Below are 20,297 nucleotides of genomic sequence, written 5' to 3'. Positions count from 1 at the left end.
GAGGCAGCATGCTTCTGAAAACCAGTTGCCGGAAGCCTCAGGAGGGGAGAGTGTTCTTGCACTCGGGTCCTGCTTGTGGGCTTCCCCCAGGCACCTGGTTGGCCACTGTGAGAACAGGATGCTGGACTAGATGGGCCACTGCCTGATCCAGCAGGCTCTTCTTATATTCTTATGTTCTTATCATTCATGGCATCAGATTGGTAACAGGGACCAGACGGTCTGAACATATAAAACCGATTCTGGCCTGCTTGCATTGGCTGCCTGTATGTTTCCGAGCTCAATTCAAGGTGCTGGTTTTGACCTATAAAGCCTTACATGGCTTGGGACCACAATACCTGATGGAACGCCTCTCCCAACATGAACCCACCCATACACTATGCTCAACATCCAAGGCCCTCCTCCAGGTGCCTACTCCGAGGGAAGCTCAGAGGGTGGCAACAAGGGAGAGGGCCTTCTCAGTGGTGGCCCCCAAATTATGGAATGATCTCATTGACAAGGTGCACCTGGCGCCGACACTGTTACCTTTTTGGCACCAAGTCAAGACTTTCCTCTTCTCCCATGCATTTTAGCATGTGTTTTAAATTGTTTTTATATTGTTTTAAATTTTAAAATTGTGTTTTAAATTGTTTTTAAAATATGTGTTTTAAATTGTATATTTGTTTTAATGTTTTTGATTGCTGTAAACTACCCAGAGAGCTTCGGCTATGGGGCGGTATACAAGTGCAATAAATAAATAAATAAATCATGCATCTCTGTGTGCACAGAAATGCAGTGCAGATCCCTGAGAGATACAGGTCCGCCTTCCCCAGATACATTGCCTGACCAACATGTCACAATAGCCAAGCTCTGAGGAATGCCATTGAAAAAAAATGTAGCTGGTTCCAGGGTGGGTGGGATTTGGAACTATCAGCTCCATAGCGAACAGTAATGTCTCACATGAATTTTGTAGAAGATGCTCGCTGAAATAGGTTTGTAAGCATTCCTCATACCAAGGCTGCGAAGGCTCACAGGATGTTCAAGACACCATGCATCGATTAGCGCAAACATCACTAAGCCTCATTTACATGGTTGTTTTAGCTGGGGTGGAACCATTGCTCTGTAATACATGCAAAGCATGTGCTGTACTAGGCCTCAAGTTCGTTATTCTTCAGCATCTGTAGATAAAAATGAATCCACGGAGCAGGGCTGTGAAGAGAGTGTTGCTGCCTGTCAAAGTCGTTGGTCCTGGGATAGATGAACCAGTGGCCTGACTAAGCATAAAGCATTTTCATGGAATTTGTCAGCTGCAAAGACAAAAACCACTAAAATGAAATGTTAACAAAATTAAACTATAACACAGACCCTACCCAGGAATGTTGAAATGTCAAAACAGTGGGTATGGGAAGACAGGGTATGAGCTGGGTAAAGTTAAGCTCTTTGACATCCAATTCAGTTCAATGAAACAGAGTTAAGCACATTCTTATTTTTCTCCCATTTGAACTTGAAATTGCTCATTTTGGCTAGATCATGCCCTGTGGCTGTTAGCTACTTCAGGGGAAAATATTAAAATACACCTTATATCACCTTATATTCATGTATCATCACCACTTCATAGAATTGAAAGGGGCCTACAAGGCCATCAAGTCCCGCCCCTTGCTCTATGCAGGAATCCAAATAAAAGCATACCCGACGGGTGGCTGTCCAGCTGCCTCTTGAATGCCTCCAGTGTTGGAGACCTGTGTGTTTTACAAAAGAAAATGGCAGAACAGCATTCAATGAGAAGAGAAAGATGTGACAACAACCCTGACAAACAATTATGCGATGCTATTTTAATAATAATTATTATTATTTATGGAGGGCCATCAGTATGAATGTACTTTACAGACGACAACTTGTTGTCCTCCTGAGGAGCTTACAATCTAAATTTTGCCCAAAGGAGAAGCAACAGCAGGGGTAAACAAGGAAATAATGTAAACATCCTCTTGTTTCAGTTACATGTACTTAGGCTTGGTTACAGTCAGTTGCAGTAGGGCATGGGAATCACACGGTTGAGCCACAAGCTTCACAGAAGAGGAATCCTGGGTTGGAAAAAGCAGCAGCTGGAATGGTAAGTGGAAAGCCGGTCCTCAGTTATTTCTACATATGGTATTTGTGCAACCAGCTTATGTGTGTCACTATGAGCTAACTTTAAACCAGGACTGCCTTATGCTAAAGGTCATAGGCATGGGCACTAAAGGATTTATCAGTCACCAAATTACCACAGCTGCATTTCCTTGCCAAGGTCAAAAAGGATACTGCAGTTAAATCTTCATGGTTCCACACAGGCAAATTTGCATCTGCTTTGGTAACAAGGGTATTTGCATTGAAATGAACACCAGGGCAAGAAACTATCCTGTTTCCCACATCTCAGATCTCTCAGAGCAGCTTAGAAGTCTATGAAAATCCGGGGGAGGGGGGATTTCCAAAAGCTGGGCTGTTGTGGTTTTTTTAAGTGCTAAAGCAGTTCTTGATATGCAGTAGTGTCACCTGCTGTGGGAAAAGAGAACTGACCACGGCTTCAATTCTAATACCTTACTTGCCTGAAAATAGATTTCAGAGTAGGCATGCATAGGAGTGGACTGTATAAGTATCTGGCAGTTTCAAGCACCAGCCTCAAGTGTGCTGAGGGGAAACAGAAGCCGTTGTTGAACAGAAGGGATTTTTCTTAATGCACCTCAATTAACTTCTGGCGTTGTTTCTCTTGCACCTATTTAAAGAAAAGAAAATTTGCAGCGTAGTGCACACAGAAAGGCAACTCTTACATTTGCCTCTTTGATGGAAGTGTTAGGAACATTAATGCTGAAGATAACATTCTACTGTTCATTATACATTACAGCCACGTTGTAGTAACCAATGCGCTGCTCTGCTTTAAAGCAGCAATCCTATTACACGCTTGGGAGTATGCTCCATTATAAGCAATTTGGGGTTTACTTCTGAGTAGATATGCCTAGGATTGCACTATAAGTACATTAATTTAGCATTGTGATACTTAATTCACTGCCACACTAAAAGCCAGTTTAGCAGTTACTTTCTCCCAGGTCCAACTCACACATGTAGTCTGCTGTTGGGACTAGGGATGGAAGGATCTGTCAGTTTCAGTCCTCTCAGTTCCTCATTTTTCCAATCTTAAATTCAGTTGTCCATGTTATACATTTTTTTTAAAAATCCTGATGACAATTCTTCAGCATTTTAGTATAAATCTCTAACACATTTTTGAATGCAGTTTTGACTAATGTGGCAGATTTTTGCAAGCAATGTCTCCAAGCATAATGCATTTTGTATGCTATTTTTTAAAATTATATTCATTTTTATACACATGTCCCTCTAATATATGCAATTTTGTAAACATTGTTTGGTTGGAGAACTACATTGCAAAATCCAGGTAAGTGCAAATTTTGAAGGATGGCTGTGTTTCGGTTTTCATATTGTTTCAGAAAGTGTGAATTTCATCAGCTGAGCTACAAATGCAAGCTGAATCAATTTTCTTCACTATCCCTAGCTGAGGCCACTGTAAAGTAACAGAAGATTCACAGAACTCCACACAGCAGCTTCTGTGAGCAGGGTGTTCTCTGAAGCTGGAACTCTCTCATCACAGGGGCTTCTCTGAGGAATTCTGTAGCTCTTCTGACATTATATTGCTCAGGCAAGGAAATCACTGCCAGAAACTGTTAATTGCTTGAAAGAGAGTGAGCAAACCAGGAAATACTCTTAGATTTATTTGTTTATTCCAGGCATTTATAGGCCCCACGAAGCAGCACGTAAAAATAGCAGGCAACATGAAAGAGCAATACAAACATTCATAAAAGGTTAAAAACTTAAACAAGATCTTAAAAAACAAACGTCTGGTTAGATTAAACAGCAGGAGGTGAAACATATTTCAACACAAATCCATCAGACAGAAGAAATCAAGATTTCCAAAACAAGAAGATTTTTCACCTACCAAGAGAAAGAAGAGATCCAGGCAGATCTCTTGAGGAAGTGCACGAGCAGCCTGACCTTCATCCTCATCAGCCTGATGGAATGCACCATCACTGTCTCCAGTCTAGGGGCCATACATGCATCAGTTAATTTTCTGTTTTTCTATAATTATTCAAGGTCCAGAATCTCGGGGGGAGTGACATCCCATACTGATATCAATTAAATAGCTGGAATAAATTCTTGTGGCTACAGCCTGATCTCTTCAATGGCACATATGGCTACCAGCTACAGGGCACAATTGGCCTTCTTTATTTAAATACCTGTGCAGAAAGGGGAACATTAGCAAGGGCAGCCTTTTCAGTCTGGAATGGAAAGTCGAAGCTACTGAAATTCCTCCTTCTACACAGCTGTTCAAATTACAGGAGCTCTACAGTTCTGCCTGGCATCTCTGGTCACCCTTACTTTGCCATTCCTGGCATTATTAATGTTACCATTCAGTTCCTGTTCCTATGATTTCCATCTATGTGGTATGTGTGTGTCTGTGTGTCTGTCTGTGTGGTGTGGGTGCTGGCCAACTTTCTTTGTTGTCCAAGACCAAAAATATGTTCCTGTTCTCAAAACACTGTTTAGAGAAATCCTACAATCTTTGCATAAATGTTTTGCTTGGGAGGCATCCATTGCCCATCCCAGACCCTGTTGCAATTGGACACAAATATTTCATTCCTCTCCCAGCTCTTGGATGCCTTCCCCTCCAGAAGAATCACATTAGGTGTTACGTCAACAATGTCTCTACTTACAGACAACAGTATTCATTTCAGTACAACCTTACAAAAGGCCAGCAGAGCAAGGAAACAGATGTTCCCCTGTCTAAAACAAGGACATTGGCCTCAGATTACCTCCTCTGGTCCCAGTTCAAAGCTATATCTTAGCATGGTAGGGCCACTTTCAAATCTGATGCACCAGTTTTGCAGCTGCTTCTGTATATTTGCAAGCTCTTTGAATTCAGTAGACACCCTATAAATATTTGCAAGATTAGAGCCAAAGTTATGCATCAGCTCCTAGTGGTGGGGGGACGACACAACAACAAATTGTGTATGATTTTGTAAGGCTCTGAAGAAGTTTCACTCCTTCTAATCTCTGCCTGTCCCATCACAATCTGTGGGATCAAGCGAGCATGGAGCCTGGTTTTTAAAAGAGGAGGTGCCTATACTCACCTCTGCCTGGAAACCATACTTCCTAAATCTATCCCCAGCTCATATGGAGGCTAGCTAGGGTTACGTAGCAGTTAGGGAAAGGTATTAGTCTCAGTTTTATGTCTTCATTATACAGCCACAAGAGTGGCTGTATACTATAGCCAGCATGGATTTTTTGTATTCTGCCATGTTAAATTGAAAATACCCTCATGCCATTCTGATGCTTCCCATAAGCTCATTTCAAAACAAAACCTCACAAAACTTATAGTTCTGAACTCAGAAAAGGTTACTTAACAACCCTCTAGGTTTTAATGGTGATACACCCAACGGTCAGAGAGAATCAACAGTTCAAAATGTAAAATGAGAAAAAAATCCAGACCCCTCTTGGACTTTTTTCTGTCAGTGGTCTCATAATTTGTTGAAATTAATTAAGAATTAGCCATGTTCACAGAGTACCTGTAATCCTGTTACTTACCTTGCCCCATATTCTGACCTTCATCTTCCACAGTTTAAATTTTTTTAAAATGCATGGATGACTTTTAATTAATTTAAGAAATTTAACACTGAAGTCTATTATAATGTTGGGCATGCTCAGTAAGAACCATCAGTGCTCTAAAAGCCAGACTCACAGCAGTTTTGTTACAGTTTGGCTTGGCTAAACAGGCAGCCACACCCACACCAGACCTTTATTTCACTTTAGACCGTCATGGCTTCCCCCAAAGAATCCTTGGAAGTATAGTTTGTGAAGGGTGCTGAGAGGAGACTCATATTTCCCTGACAGAGCTCCAGTGGCCACATTGGTTTAACAGTCAGCCCCTCTTCTGCTGATTGTAGCTCTGTGAGGGGAATGGGGTCTCTTCTAGCAACTCTCAGCACCCTTTACAAACTGCACTTCCTAGGATTCTTTGGAGGAAGCCATGACAGTCTAAAGTGAAATAAAGGTCTGGTACGGATGTAGCCAGGGACAGCTTTGGTTCAAATTTGGGTGGGAGACTACATGTGCCTACTGTAGAATAAAAAGGTGGGAGAAACCCTGAAAAAGAATGATACTGTTCACAATGTTTTTCTTTTAAAAAGGAAAGGGGCTTTCCCTCTGCCCAGTCCCTGCCCACCCAATCTCTTCCCCTCCCCCTCCGTCTCCCTGTCCCTCCCCCAAGTCAATTTCGGCTATCCTAACCATGATTTGTACAGGAGTAAATCCCATTGAACTCAACATGTATACAAAGGATCTAACCTGCACTCCCCCTCCTTCCTCCTATCCTCTCCCTTTTGCCCCTTCCCCCTCTCTCTCCCCTTCCAATTCCCTCTCCTTCTGTTCCTGCTCCTCCTCCTCCTCCTCCTCCTCGGCCAGTTTTACCTATTCTAAGCATGATTGCATGGGACTAAATCTCATTGAATTCAATAAGCATGGAAATGATCAGACCTGCCTTTTCCCTCTGCCTCCCGCCTTCCCTTTAAACATTAGACAGGCACCATCTCTGTTATCTTTTCAGCACCTACTGAAGACCTTCCTCTTTCAACAAGCCTTTTAAGTGGAGACTTTATTCCAGTCTGCATGTGTTGGAATTGCTCTTTAACATATTTTTAAGCCTTCTTTTTAATGTTTTTAAAGCTTTTAAAAAATGTTTTAAGAGATGATTTGTTTTAATGTGTTTTTAATGGTTGTTGTGTTTTAATATGTTTTGAAGTTGGTTTTTTAAAAAGTTTTAATGTGTTTTTAAAGCTTTTGTTTGCTGCCCTGGGCTCCTACTGGAAGAAAGGGTGGGATATAAATCAAATAAATAAATAAATAAAGCTGCCCAATTTCCCTACTTTTTAAAGTTTGATAGAAATATCTGTTGGCTATTTTTAAACCATGGTTTTTTTTGCCTATTAGTGAATATAGTATTATTCTTAAAATCTCAATTGCACTTTCAACAAACAAGATATCCCAGTTCTTCCATCATTCGGTTTAGATTCAAAGCTTTCACTCCATGCACAGAAGGAGCTTCTACTCATGGAAGGGATCTTTAGGTTCTAGCACTATATGTTCACATCAGCTGAGTTTAGGCTGAGAAGTAGCGAGGAGCCCTTAACCCTGCAGCTGGCTGAGCCAATACTTCAACCTGCAATTTCCCATGTTTTGTATAATATATTGTATAATATATTATTACACAGGTGCCCTCTTCCATGTGCCACCTCTGAACAGCAGGCTATTAACAATCTGCCAGGCAAGTGATAGGCAGCTACTTGGGTGTTTAGGCCCAACCCATAGCCTGAGCCGATGCATGTTTACTCAAAAGTAAGGTCCACTGTGTTCAGCAGGGATTGCTCCAAGGGAAGGAGATATCAGATTGAAGCCTAAGTTGCCAACAATTTTCTGACATTGGGTTGGATCTAGACTGCTAGCTCAACACAAACACCACTGAAATAAATGGCACTTAAGTCACAACTAACTTTTCCTATTTATTTCAATGGGATGCAAGTTCAGATAACCTAGGCTGCAGTCTTAACCCCACTTACCAACAAACTCCATTTAATTCAGTAGGGCTTACTTCTGCATAGACATGGTTAGGACTGCACTGTTACCCTGCATGGAAAGAGGGGAGTGATGTTTTCCCTATTCCTCATTCCTCCATCTGTATGATAAGAAAAGGTTTCCTTGCTGAATTACATTTTCTTGATTAGCTGTTAAAGGCACAAAAGCCCTGTTAGGAGGGGAAATTGGCAATCAGCCTCTGTGAGTGTTGTAAACCTAAAATTATGTTGGTCAACCACTAAATGGACCTATGCTGCAAGTTGTATTTCTTGTTAGATAATAACATGTGCATTGAAACACAACCAGTAAAGAAATTGATGTTAACACATGTGACATATACAGGAACATAAAATAAGACACTATAGTGTTTACATACCAAGTATAGTGATTTCTTGGGGAAATATCTTGGATGTGCTTTCTTGGAAAATGTCACCCCAAAGCAGATACTACTTTGGCCACCTACCTGTCCCTTTTGCTTTTTGATGAAACTACATATAACCACCAGAGTGAGCTAGAGGACAACCTTTCTATCCTTTCAAAACTTTTAGGTACTAACAATACCCTTTAGCTCCATAGGACTTATTCTTAAGGAACTATTTGTTTATTAAATGTGTATTTTATTTATTAACAGCATTTCTATTCCACTATTACTGAAGTTTTCTTAGTAATAGCATGTACATAAAATTGTTAATATAAAGCAATATAAAACACCATGGTAGAGGTGAATCAATAAGAATAACATAAGTAGATCTTAAAACTTTAATAAGACCCAAACCTCTATTAAATGGTCCTAAAATTCCTGGGATTTTGTTTTTAAGTACTTACCTAGTGTCAAGCGTATACAGAGTAGGGACTTTCTAAGCCTCTCAGGAGAAGATACACATAGGAACAAGCAGCATTATAAAATTTAAAAGCATGCTTTACAGTTGTTTATAGATTACAGCTAAAATCACCCAGCAAATACCATCTACCTCCATCTGTCTACAAACTATTTCTTGGGAGTTAGCCTTATTAAACACGGTGAGACTTACTTCTGAGTAAATATACAAGCTCTTAGATTTCCTGCGTTTCATATCCTCTCAAACAAAAAAGCCCTCTGCTGCTTAATAGAGCTACTTGGTGCCTTGTAATCTGATTAGGTAATAGAGTACATTTGAGCGAGGAGGAAATGTATAAATGGAAGGCCTTAAGAAAAGTTCTTTTTCCCCAGCAATGTATATCCTTAAGAGAAAGAGAGTTTGTGCAAGCAAGCAAGTAAACCCAACTACTCCATAAGTAGCACAGCGCAGGAGAAGTTTAGGAGAAGAGTAATTATTGAGATGTTTAATGGAGGCATTGGGCAAAATTTTATAATGAAGCTGCTCTTTCCTCTGATGTTATTTCGTCTCTTGTTTTTTTGTTTTTTGTTAGGGAAAGATACCACCAATCTAGCTGCCAGGGTTTTACAGACCCCAAATCTTGATGTAGTAAAACGTGATGAATGGGTGAGTATTGATGTCATCGTAAGTGTCAAAACTCCCCCCTCCCCCAACACTGCAAGGAGGTGTTATGGAAGTGTCTAACTCTTCTTCCTATGTCCTATGTACCTCTGACACAAGGGTTCATATGGGTTAAATGCGTTGATTTCTCTGTAAAGTTAACTATGGACTTGTCAGTGAATAATCAGTGAGTGTTACAGTGACTGTGATTAGGGAAGAGATTTTTTTTTGTCCTTTTTGTGGTATACTTGCATAGTAACGTGAGTGTATCCTTGGGGTTTCTTGCAGGCAAACACAACTCTTGACGAATCCCAGGAACTGACACCAGGTGAGCTTTAAATCAGTACAGTCTAAAGGAGCAAGGTGGCTCATTCATGTGTTTGATGGTATTTGTGTACCTGCACATTCGGCTTCCTAAGGAGTGCTGGTACTTGTGTACTTTGGGTCAGGATGGGCTGGGGGAAATGACTGCAGAGTAGCCTCGATATAAATGGCTACCTTTCTCTCAGGATGGGAGTGCGGCTGCTGCAGAGGAAAGAGCGTGGGAGCACTAGATGGCTGTTATTGTTGTCCTTGCTTGGCTAAGCCCTTGGGTTGGGCTCTGCTAAAAACAAGGAAGGAGAATTACTAGAGAAATTTCTAGTCATTGTTCTAAAACGGAGGGAGAGAGGTAGTGTGTTTCTTTTATATCTTCCACACTGTATAGGCACAAGTGCTTGCAGGGCAGTTTTCCCTTCATGTTTATGTCTAAAGTGAGTCGCTGAGCATCTGGGTGCTTGCTACTTGTGGCTTCCTCCTCTGGGTTGCTGTCTTGTGAGGCAGCTGATGTCCTAGGTAAGTGCTGCAAGGACTGGGACCCCCTGTCTGACCCTGGTTCCACAGAGAGGCTGCAGTCAATCCTGCAGCCTCTTGCATCTGCTCCTGGCTGGGTCAGGAGGCATAAAAGCCTGGCTGCCCTTGGGCGGCGGGTCTGCCGCTGGTATGGTTGCCACCGAAGGGAGTCCCGAGGGCAAGGGTGCTACCATCTTCCATTTCTTTCTTTTTTTCCTAACCAATCTGGGGGAGGTTGGCAGCAGGGAGCGCATATGGCAGGGTGAGAGCCTTTGCAGTGAACTGAATGATAGGAGAAAGTCTCCAGATGCCTTCTGAATGACAGTCTGTGGCAGAAGGATGGCCCTCCTTGTGTATGAGACAGGGAGGGAGTAGATGTGCCCTGTGTAGAGATACTGAGTGGTGTGACTGTTCCCAATTCTCTCAGAGGCCAGCTGGAATAATTGGTTCAGGTAGGTTTTGTTGGTGGGCTCTTGTTCGGTCCATATCAGGTTCTTAGGAGGCGTCTTAGAAAGGCGGGACGTGGATGGTGTGTTGATGGTGGCGGTTCTTGCGTGACACAGCATACGTTACTTTGGAGTTAAGTTGAACAAGAAACTTCTCAGATGCATTAGATCAGGTTAAGTGTCTTTATTAAGACATTAGGGCCAACAGGCTTAAGAGTAAATAAATGTAGAGTTTCTTCAGTCACCCCCCCCTTTCTGGGGATAAACACAGAAGACAACCTCTCAGTTCAGAGGCAATATACAGAAGACACAACTTACAGACTCCGTTAGAACTTTCCCAGTTGCTATCTCATGTTACCATGACAACCGCTGGCCTTGGATGTCTGCTCACTCTCAGGCCAGGAGATAACAGTTACTTCTCCAAACTTGCAGGCTTTATGGAAAACAACTAGAGACAGTAATGCCTATGGGTCACAGCCCAACATACCCCCTTTTTCCATTAAGACTGCAAAATACACATCATGTTTAGCAATACATCTCCACAATACATTGGACTACAGTAATACTTTACATTGCATCATACACATCCAAATTACATCTCAATACATTGCAGTACATTTCAGAACATCTCTGTACATTTAGCTAGAACTTTATTCAATCAAATTTCGGCTGAACACAAGTCAAATATAGTGTCTCTGGATCCATTTCAACCAGTTTATGCATACCTGGGCTGGTAATTACCCCCACAGTAAATCTTTCAGGCGGTTTCCCTATGTTTGATCTTGTAGAACGTCTCAATGGCACTAGGGGTTCTGCTCTCTCTGCCCCCCCATTTGTGCTTGTGCTTGGCACAGCGTGCCCAGGATCCTCCATTTCCTCAGCCTTGCGTTTCTTCGATCTTCGTTTCCCACAGATGAGCTCATTTAAAGCATCCCTGAGAAGAATTTGTGTGCCTTCCACTTTTATGTCAAGATCTGGTTTAAATGTTTGCGCTTGTGTGTCATCTGACCCTGTAAGAATGACTGTTTCCCTTTGATCCCAAGGCTTCTCTGCAACTTTAATGCTTCTGCTCAGGATTAATTGCTGTGTTTCTGGACACCAAACTCTGAAATATGCATTCTGAAATCCCAAAACAAAACCTGGCTGTGCTCTGGGCGCCAGCTTGCCTCTTCTTTTTCCCTGTGAAATGTGGACCCAGCAACGTGCCCCGAATTTTTGAATGTGTTGCATTTTAGGCTTTCTACCAGTGATTTTCTCATAAGGAGACATTCCAAGAGCACTATGAAACACCCTGTTGTGAATATAATTCGCATACAAAATCGCCTCTGCCCAGAAAGAATTCCCTAAACTGCAATCCATCAGCATGGCTCTCATTGCTTCCTGAAGCACCCTATTTTTCCTCTCAGCAGATCCGTTGGAAAATGGGCTAAAAGGAGCAGTGAAATTCTGGTTTATTCCCTTACTCTCAAGGAAGTCACTCAATGCTTTACTCGTGAATTCCCCTCCCTAGTCTGAGTGTATCGCTTTCACAGTGACGCCATGTTGAGTTTCGATTCTCTTAATGAACAGTTTCAGCTTCTGCTCTGCTTCACTTTTATGCTTTAACAGAAAAACATGACAAAATCTTGAAAAATCATCTACCAATACCATAAAGAATCGTGCACCTCCGTGTGAAGCATTTATTGGCCCTGATAAATCAACATGAACTAGCTGGTAGGGAGCTGTTGTGGTTCTCTCAGCCTCCCGGTTAATTGGTGCAATTGTCATTTTTGCTTTATGACATGCATCACAATCCAACATTAACTGTCCACAATTTCTCAAACGCATGTTTTCACTATGCATTGAGGTTTTCTTTATCGTGTCAAAGTTTGCATGCCCCAGCCTTTGATGCCATTCATGGACGCAGCCTTGATGTGTGTGTGCCTCAGCGTTTAACACAGCACACCTTGCTTGACTGCCTTTTATTACAAACTGAGAATCATTCAGGCTTCCCTGCATGCACACTTCATCCCCCTCAATACAAAACATTTGTCTTTGTGAAACAAGACTGAAAAATCACAACTCACCAGTTTTCTGACTGACAAAATATTATGAGACAGTTCTGGTACAAATAAACAATCTGACAGTATTCCAAGTTTATCAAATTTCACCAGTCCTCGAGCCTCCACCCTCTTCTGCGATCCATCCGCAAGTAAAACACAGTCCTGCACATCTGTAGACATGTAAAACAAACTCCTGTCTTTGATTAATATATGGCTTGCCCCGCTGTCAAGAATCCAGTTAACAGGTCCTAAATCCTGAGACTTCTGTTTACAAACAAAGTTCACACTTCCCTGTTTCCAGCCTCCTTCCCTGGAGTTGCGCTTGACTGCACAGTCTCTTTGAAGATGCCCATGAGCCCCACAGGCATAACATGATTTCAGCCGCTGCTGCTCCAGCTTGTTTTCCTGTCTGCAGCTGCTTTCTTCTTTCAGCTTGGCTCTTTGCTTTTCCTCAACACTTTTCGCCTCTTGTCTCCGCTGCCATTCCTGGGACAGTTTTTCCTCAATGAACGCAATGTTCAGACCTCCGTCAGGTCATTTCGGCTGTGGTATTTGAGGAGTCCAGAGCAATAGTCCTGGGTGATTCCAATGTCCATGCAGAGGCTGCCTCTAGCGTTCCAGCTTGGGACTTCACGGCCTCCATGACAACCTTGGGGCTGTCTCAAGTTGTCACCAGCCCGACACATAGGGCAGGGCACACCCTCGACTTGGTTTTTGCTCCAGATGGAGGATGGGGTGGTCTGGAGATGGGGGAGTGGATGTCACCCCATTGTCATGGTCAGACCACGTCCTGATGAGGTTTAGACTTGGAGCTCCGATCCTTCCCTGCAGGGGTGGTGGATAGATTAAGATGGTCCGCCCCCAGAGCCTATTGGAATCCACATGATTCCTGAACACCCTGGGGGAGTTCCCAGTAGATAGAGCAGGTGACCCTGTTGAAGCCCTTGTCACGCTGTGGAACAGCAAGGTGCTTCAGGTTCTTGACACAGTTGCCCCTGAGCGCCCTCTCCAGCATTGTGGAGCCCAGGTTGCACCTTGGTACACCATTGAGTTAAGGGCAATGAAACAGGCTGGACGACGGCTAGAGCACAAGTGGCGAAAGATGTGCTGTGAGGCTGATTGGGCATGAGTAAAACATCATAACTGTGCCTACTGTGTGGTGGTGAGGGCTGCGAAGAAAGCCCATTCTCTGCCTCCATTGCATCCTCAAGTAGCCGTCCGGTGGATCTTTTCCATATTGTCAGGGGTCTGTTGACATCAACTCCAGGAAATGGAGTTTTAGACCCTTCGGAGACCAACTGTGAATTGTTTGCAAGGCACTTTGAGGCAGTTACGGGAACTCTGGGGGAAAGTGATCACACCATACTTAAATTCTTGATTTTAACAGAAGCAAAAGCTGAGAGTAGCCATACGCGCACCCTGCACTTAAGGAAAGCTGGTTTTGATAAACTCAGAACAATTGTAAGTACAGTTCCATGGCAAGCCACCCTAATGAGAAAAAGAGTCGAAGATGGGTGGGAGTTTCTAAAACAGGAAATTCTAAAAGCAGAATGGTAAGCAATTCCAACAAGGAAAAAAGGGGGGAAACAGCAGAAGAAGCCAATGTGGCTTCACAAAAAGCTTAGAGATGACCTGAAAACAAAAAATGACACATACAGGAAGTGGAAAGAAGGCCAGGCCACAAAGGAGGATTACAGGCAGGTATCACGGAATTGCAGGGATGGAGTCAGGAAGGCTAAAGCTGAGAATGAGCTGAGGTTAGCAAGAGATGCTAAAAGCAACAAAAAAGCTTTCTTCAGGTATGTCCATAGTAAAAGACAGAGAAAAGAAATGGTGGCACAGCTACTCAATGAGGATGGCAAAATGACAACAGATGACAAAGAAAAGGTAGAGTGATAAATTCCTACTTTGGCTCAGTCTTCTCCCAAGAAAGGGTCTATGACCATCCCGGGAAACATAAAGTAGAAGGAGCAAGATTGGAACTTGAGATTGATAAATGGTCAAAGAATACCTAATCACTTTGAACGAGTTAAAATCGGCAGGGCCCAATAAACTGCATCCTAGAGTATTGAAGGAACTGGCTGAAGAACTCTCAGAACTGCTGTACATTATCTTTGTGAAATCATGGAGGACTAGTGAAGTGCCAGATGACTGGAGGAGAGCTAATGTTGTCCCTATCTACAAAAAGGGCAAAAAGGAGGAACCGGGGAACTACAGACCAGTCAGCCTAACATCAATCCCTGGAAAAACTCTGGAGCAGATTATAAAGCAGTCAATCTGTAAGCACCTTGAAAACAATGCAGTGATTACTAGGAGTCTACATGGAATCCTGCCAAACTAATCTTATCTCATTTTTTGATCGGGTAACTTCCCTTGTAGACTGTGGGAATGCTGTGGACATAATATATCTCTACTTCGCAAAGCTTTTGACAAAGTACCCCATGATATTCTGATTAGCAAACTAGCTAAATGTGGGCTGGATGGAACAACTATCAGGTGGATCCACAGTTGGCTCCAGAATCATACTCAAAGAGTGCTTGTCAATGATTCCTTCTCAAACTGGGCGGAAGTAACGAGTGGGGTACCACAGGGTTCATTCCTGGGCCCAGTGCTCTTCAACATTTTTATTAACGATTTGGATGAGGAGGTACAGAGCTTGCTTATCAAAGTTGCAGATGATACAAAATTGGGGGGCACAGCTAATACCCTGGAAGACAGAAACAAAATTCAAAGGGACCTTAATAGCCTGGAGCATTGGGCTGAAAACAACAGAATGAAATTCAGCAGGGATAAATGCAAAGTGCTACACTTAGGAAAAAGAAACCAAATGCAGTTATGATGGGGATACTTGGCTCAGCAATACAACATGTGAGAAGGATCTTGGAATTGTTGTTGATCACAAGCTGAATATGAGCCAACAGTGTGATGTGGCTGCAAAAAAGGCAAATGCTATTTTAGGCTGCATTAACAGAAGCATAGTTTCCAAATCATGTAGTATTAGTTCCCCTCTATTCAGCACTGGTTAGACCTCATCTTGAGTACTGCGTCCAGTTCTGGTCTTCGCACTTCAAGAAGGATGCAGACAAACTGGAACAGGTTCAGAGGAGAGTAACAAGGATGATCAAGGGACTGGAAACAAAGCCCTATGAGGAGAGACTGAAAGAACTGTGCATGTTTCGCCTGGAAAAGAGAAGACTGAGGGAGATATGATAGCACTCTTCAAATACATGAAAGTTTGTCACACAGAGGAGGGCCGGGATCTCTTCTCAATCGTCCCAGAGTGCAGGACATGGAAGAATGGGCTCAAGTTGCAGGAAGCCAGATTTCAACTGGACATCAGGAAAAACTTCCTAACTGTTAGAGCCATACGACAATGGAATCAATTATCTAGGGAAGTTTGGGCTCTCTGACACTGGAGGCATTCAAGAGGCAGCTGGGCAGCCATCTGTCGGGAATGATTTGATTTGGATTCCTGCATTGAGCAGGAGGTTGGACCTGATGGCCTTATAGGCCCCTTCCAACTCTACTATTCTGTGATTTTATGATAAGTGGTCTTGGGAAGGGGGAGTTTGGGAACCACTGTTCTAGATTACAACCCTGATCAACCACTAATAGTTCTGATATAGTTGTTTGATGGCTTACAGAAAATGGGATATGAAATGTGAACTTCCAACGTTTCCAACACCATTCAAAATATGGAACCAGTTCAGTGCTGCAGCACCAAACTAGTGATTTGGCTGATATTGCCCAACAACAATAGTACAATATAGTATGGGAACACCACTGTAGACAACATGTACTATGGTATTTATGGATAATAAAATCAATGCTGGCCCCTGTTATTTTCTCCCTTTGTTGTACAGCCTGAAAGGTGTGAACTTCAGGAATGAAGTATAGTGATTCCCAAAATAAAACCTTTGCAAATGCACTCTAAGAACATCACTGGGTTGACCCTGGAGGTGGAGTTATGGGGTCTAGTATAGGTCCCCCCCTCCCTGCTGAATGTTGAGGATAATCGTATATCCTGTTCCTATACTGACCAGGCCAAACGTGGCTTATAGAGGTTTGCCATGTGGTTGCTTCATCCACCTGGTAAGCATGTCATCTGTAGCAAGTACTACTGAGTGGCCTTGTGGGGACATCAACAAATGGTAGCTACAGCTGATTTGTTCCCACAGAGTGAGATTAACAGTCTTCCCCTATTATCACTTCTTGACATCTATAGTTGTTACTGCCCTTAAGCATGGATATAACCCCTCAAGGTTGTCTTATTGCAGTAGTTCCCAGTCTCTCCCCTCCAAGACCACTTAAAAATTGCTGAGAGTCTTGGTAAAACACTTAATTATTTTTGTAGCAATTGTAATGTGCTGTGCTGAATGTATGATTTTTAATTGTATTTTAATTGCTGCTTTTATTCCTTATGTTTTATTTATTACAGTTTGCATTCCATGGAACTCGGATTGTACTACAATAAAATACAACATAAGAAATAAAAGAAGCAATAAAATACAATTAAAAATCAATATGAGTATTTAATGCAAGCATGCCATGGACCACTTGAATGAAGCTCATGGACCATTTGTGGTCCACGGACCACAGTTTGGGAATCCCATGGTAGCAATGATGTGATCATACTTAATACCTCACTGTTGGTTGGTCATGTGAACAAGTTACCATTTACTTTATAATATACTTCTTTTAACTTTTAATAGGCATTAGGAATTAATAAGCGTGATTATACATGGGATTATGAAAAGATTCATCAAAAAGACTAAAGTAATGACAGCAGAAGATTTATGCAACTTTACAGTTGACAATGATGACATTAAACTTGTCAAGGACAGAGCTTGGAAAAGTTACTTTTTTAAACTACAACTCCCATCAGCCCAATCCAGTGCCCATGCTGGCTGGGGCTGATGGGAGTTGTAGTTCAAAAAAGTAACTTTTCCAAGCTCTGGAGGGTTATCAATACCTTGGCACAATCATTAACCAAAATGGAGACAATAGTCAAGAAATCAGAAGAAGGCTAGGACTAGGGAGGGCAGCTATGAGAGAAGTGGAAAAGGTCCTCAAATGTAAAGATGTATCACTGAACACTAAAGTCAGGATCATTCAGACCATGGTATTCCCGATCTCTATGTATGGATGTGAAAGTTGGACAGTGAAAAAAGCAGATAGGAGAAAAATCAACGCATTTGAAACGTGGTGTTGGAGAAGAGCTTTGCGGATAGCATGGACTGCAAAAAAGACAAATAATTGGGTGTTAGAACAGATTAAACCAGAACTATCACTAGAAGCTAAAATGATGAAACTGAGGTTATCATACTTTGGACACATAATGAGAAGACATGATTCACTAGAAAAGACAATAATGTTGGGAAAAACAGAAGGGAGTAGAAAAAGAGGAAGGCCAAACAAGAGATGGATTGATTCCATAAGGGAAGCCACAGACCTGAACTTACAAGATCTGAACAGGGTGGTTCATGACAGATGCTCTTGGAGGTCACTGATTCATAGGGTCGCCATAAGTCGTAGCCAACTTGGAGGCACATAACAACAACATGAAAAGATTGAGTTGTGCCAGATCTTCTGCTGTATTTAAATGGGTTGGTCAAAACTGTATGAAGGAAAATTGTTTTCTTTTCCGCACTTAACTGATCATCTAAGGTCTTCCTTCCTTCCTTGACTCCTTTTAAAACATTACCTTCTAGAATAGATCAGAATAGAATAGATCAGAGCCTACAAGGTCTGTAATTTATTTTAATTTCTGCCATCCATTCCATGATTGCTCTTGGTACTGCTGTTCCCAATAAACATTTCTAATGGCTTTGTTTTGACACTGCAGTCCCCACTGAGGGTCTCAACATTTAAGAAGAAGCTGGATTTCCTTAAATTATTCCAGGCTTCATGTGAAAACCAATATGCTGATTGAGGTCTTCCAAACAGATTTGTTAGCCTTATGAATGGACAGTTTTTAAAAGAAGGAAAAAAAACCTTTTGTAGAGACAATTTGTGTTTCATAGAAACTCTTAGGATGGGTCTTTCTTATTTTTAAAATTGATGATGACTGGTTATTATTAAACCAATGCTTTTTTATTTTGTTTTGTTTTGTTTTCAGTTTTTATGGTTAGCAATAGTTTTACCAATTTTTTTAAAAATATATGACCATGTTTGTAAATAGCAGTTGTCAAAACCATGGTTAATAGTGCTGAATTCTGAGTTGTTAGTAGGTAGATGCTATTTTTTTGTCGTATGTAATGGTCAGGCAATAGATGCACTTGGGTAGTTAATTATTTGGCAATCTCTTTCTCTGGCAGTAGGCATCTCCTGCCTGTTTTGTGGTTACCTGAAATGGCTTAGTATGAGATTTCCTGACACAGAATGAGGTATACTTCTAGTACATCTTACATCATCATAATTTTTAATGTGGGACTGGAAAGAATCTGTCATTGCAGCCCTTTGAAATAGCTAAGAATCCTCCATTTTCAATGTTTATTTATATTTATTTATTTATTGCATTTGTATACTGCCCCATAGCCAAAGCTCTCTGGGCAGTTTACAACAATAAAAAATATTAAAAACAAATATACAAATTTAAAAACACATTTTTAAAAAGCAATTTAAAAACACATGCTAAAATGCCTGGGAGAAGAGGAAAGTCTTAACCTGGCGACGAAAAGATAACCGTGTTGGTGCCAGGTGCACCTCATCAAAGCGATCATTCCATAATTTGGGGGCCACCAATGTCTTAAAATACTAGCTTTATCTTTCAGGAGCTGTAATACTATATGTGCTTACCCTGGGAATAAGGCCCTTTTAACACACTGGGATGAATTTCTGAGTAAACATGCATAGGATTGCTTATGGTGTTGAAATGAACTTGCTCCCCAAAATGATTATTTGCAAAATTTGATGGCAGGTATTTTCCAGATCTGTTTTCAGCGCCTGAAGATTCTCTGAATATTAGTTATCTTTATTCACCACCCCAATGATGCTTTATGTGACAGTTGATATTTTGCTACATTTGATAGTTGGCATGCTGTGGTTTATGTTTGTTTTTAATTACAATTATATGGCCTTGTTTCAATAAAATTTTCTAAGTGACCTACAAAATAAAGAACACTGTGTTTTAAAATACAATTATCAGGAATTCCATAGTGCAGCTAAGGGGGCAGCATGCAATCCTGATTGTAGGTCTCAGTCTGTCTGCTGTACAAAAGTATTGTTGATTTCTATAGGAAGGAACATAATGAAGCTGCCAGGATTTCAGGCAAGAGTCTCTCCTAGCCCTGTCTGGAGATGCCAGAGATTAAAGCTGGGACCTTCTGCGTGCAAAGCAGATGCTCTGCCGCTGCACTATAGCCCTTCCCCTATAGGGCCGTGGTGGAATACTCAACTTACACAGATAAGCACATAATCAGAAAAAGTAAAACTTCTGAGTGCAAAATGCTTAAAGGCAAAACATAAATATGCATCTTCTAAGCAGAATAAATCAACTTGATCAGTTAAATGATGGGGATAGGGATGGCAAGATCTACCAATTTTGGTTCTCTCTGTCTCATTTCTTAAGTCTTAGATTCAGTTGTCCACAGTTCTGTAGCAATTTCAGATTTTTTAAAATAAAAATCCTCATTTAAATTCTCCAGCACTTTAGTGTGAATTTCTCCTAATGAACACATTTTTGTACACAGTTTTGTCAAAGGCACACATTTTTTGCAAGCCATTTCTTGTCATGTAATGCATTTTTGCATGTTTTCACTCATATGTTCATTTTATGTACACTTCCCCTAATATATGCATTTTTGTAAATATTGTTTAGTTGGCGAACTATATCACAAAATTCTAATAAATGC

General features: G+C 41.5%; 1 protein-coding gene and 1 long non-coding RNA gene across 4 annotated transcripts in view; one reads left to right on the top strand and one right to left on the bottom strand.

Moving 5' to 3' along the window:
- Positions 1–1,804: 1,804 nt before the first annotated feature.
- LOC133382813 (uncharacterized) lies at positions 1,805–8,795 on the bottom strand. Its single transcript, XR_009762091.1, has 3 exons — positions 8,679–8,795; positions 3,959–4,060; positions 1,805–2,725 (listed from the first exon to the last, which is right to left on the bottom strand). It is a non-coding gene; the product is annotated as an uncharacterized LOC133382813 (long non-coding RNA).
- A 17-nt stretch (positions 8,796–8,812) lies between these two features.
- The window catches only part of LOC133382812 (uncharacterized), a 39,055-nt gene continuing 27,570 nt past the window's right edge, over positions 8,813–20,297 (top strand). For 2 of the 3 annotated variants that reach the window (XM_061622290.1, XM_061622289.1), the window contains exons 1-2: positions 8,813–9,131; positions 9,414–9,453. In XM_061622290.1, coding sequence (XP_061478274.1) covers positions 8,967–9,131; positions 9,414–9,453 — 205 coding nt within the window. In that variant the 5' untranslated portion in view covers positions 8,813–8,966. The remainder of the gene's footprint in view (positions 9,132–9,413; positions 9,454–20,297) is intronic. The other variant, XM_061622288.1, reaches the window with a different exon arrangement.

Source organism: Rhineura floridana, chromosome 4 (assembly GCF_030035675.1).
Source record: "Rhineura floridana isolate rRhiFlo1 chromosome 4, rRhiFlo1.hap2, whole genome shotgun sequence".
Taxonomy (NCBI): domain Eukaryota; kingdom Metazoa; phylum Chordata; class Lepidosauria; order Squamata; family Rhineuridae; genus Rhineura; species Rhineura floridana.
Note: the sequence above shows the minus strand (reverse complement) of the source record. Positions and strands in the feature narration are given on the sequence as shown.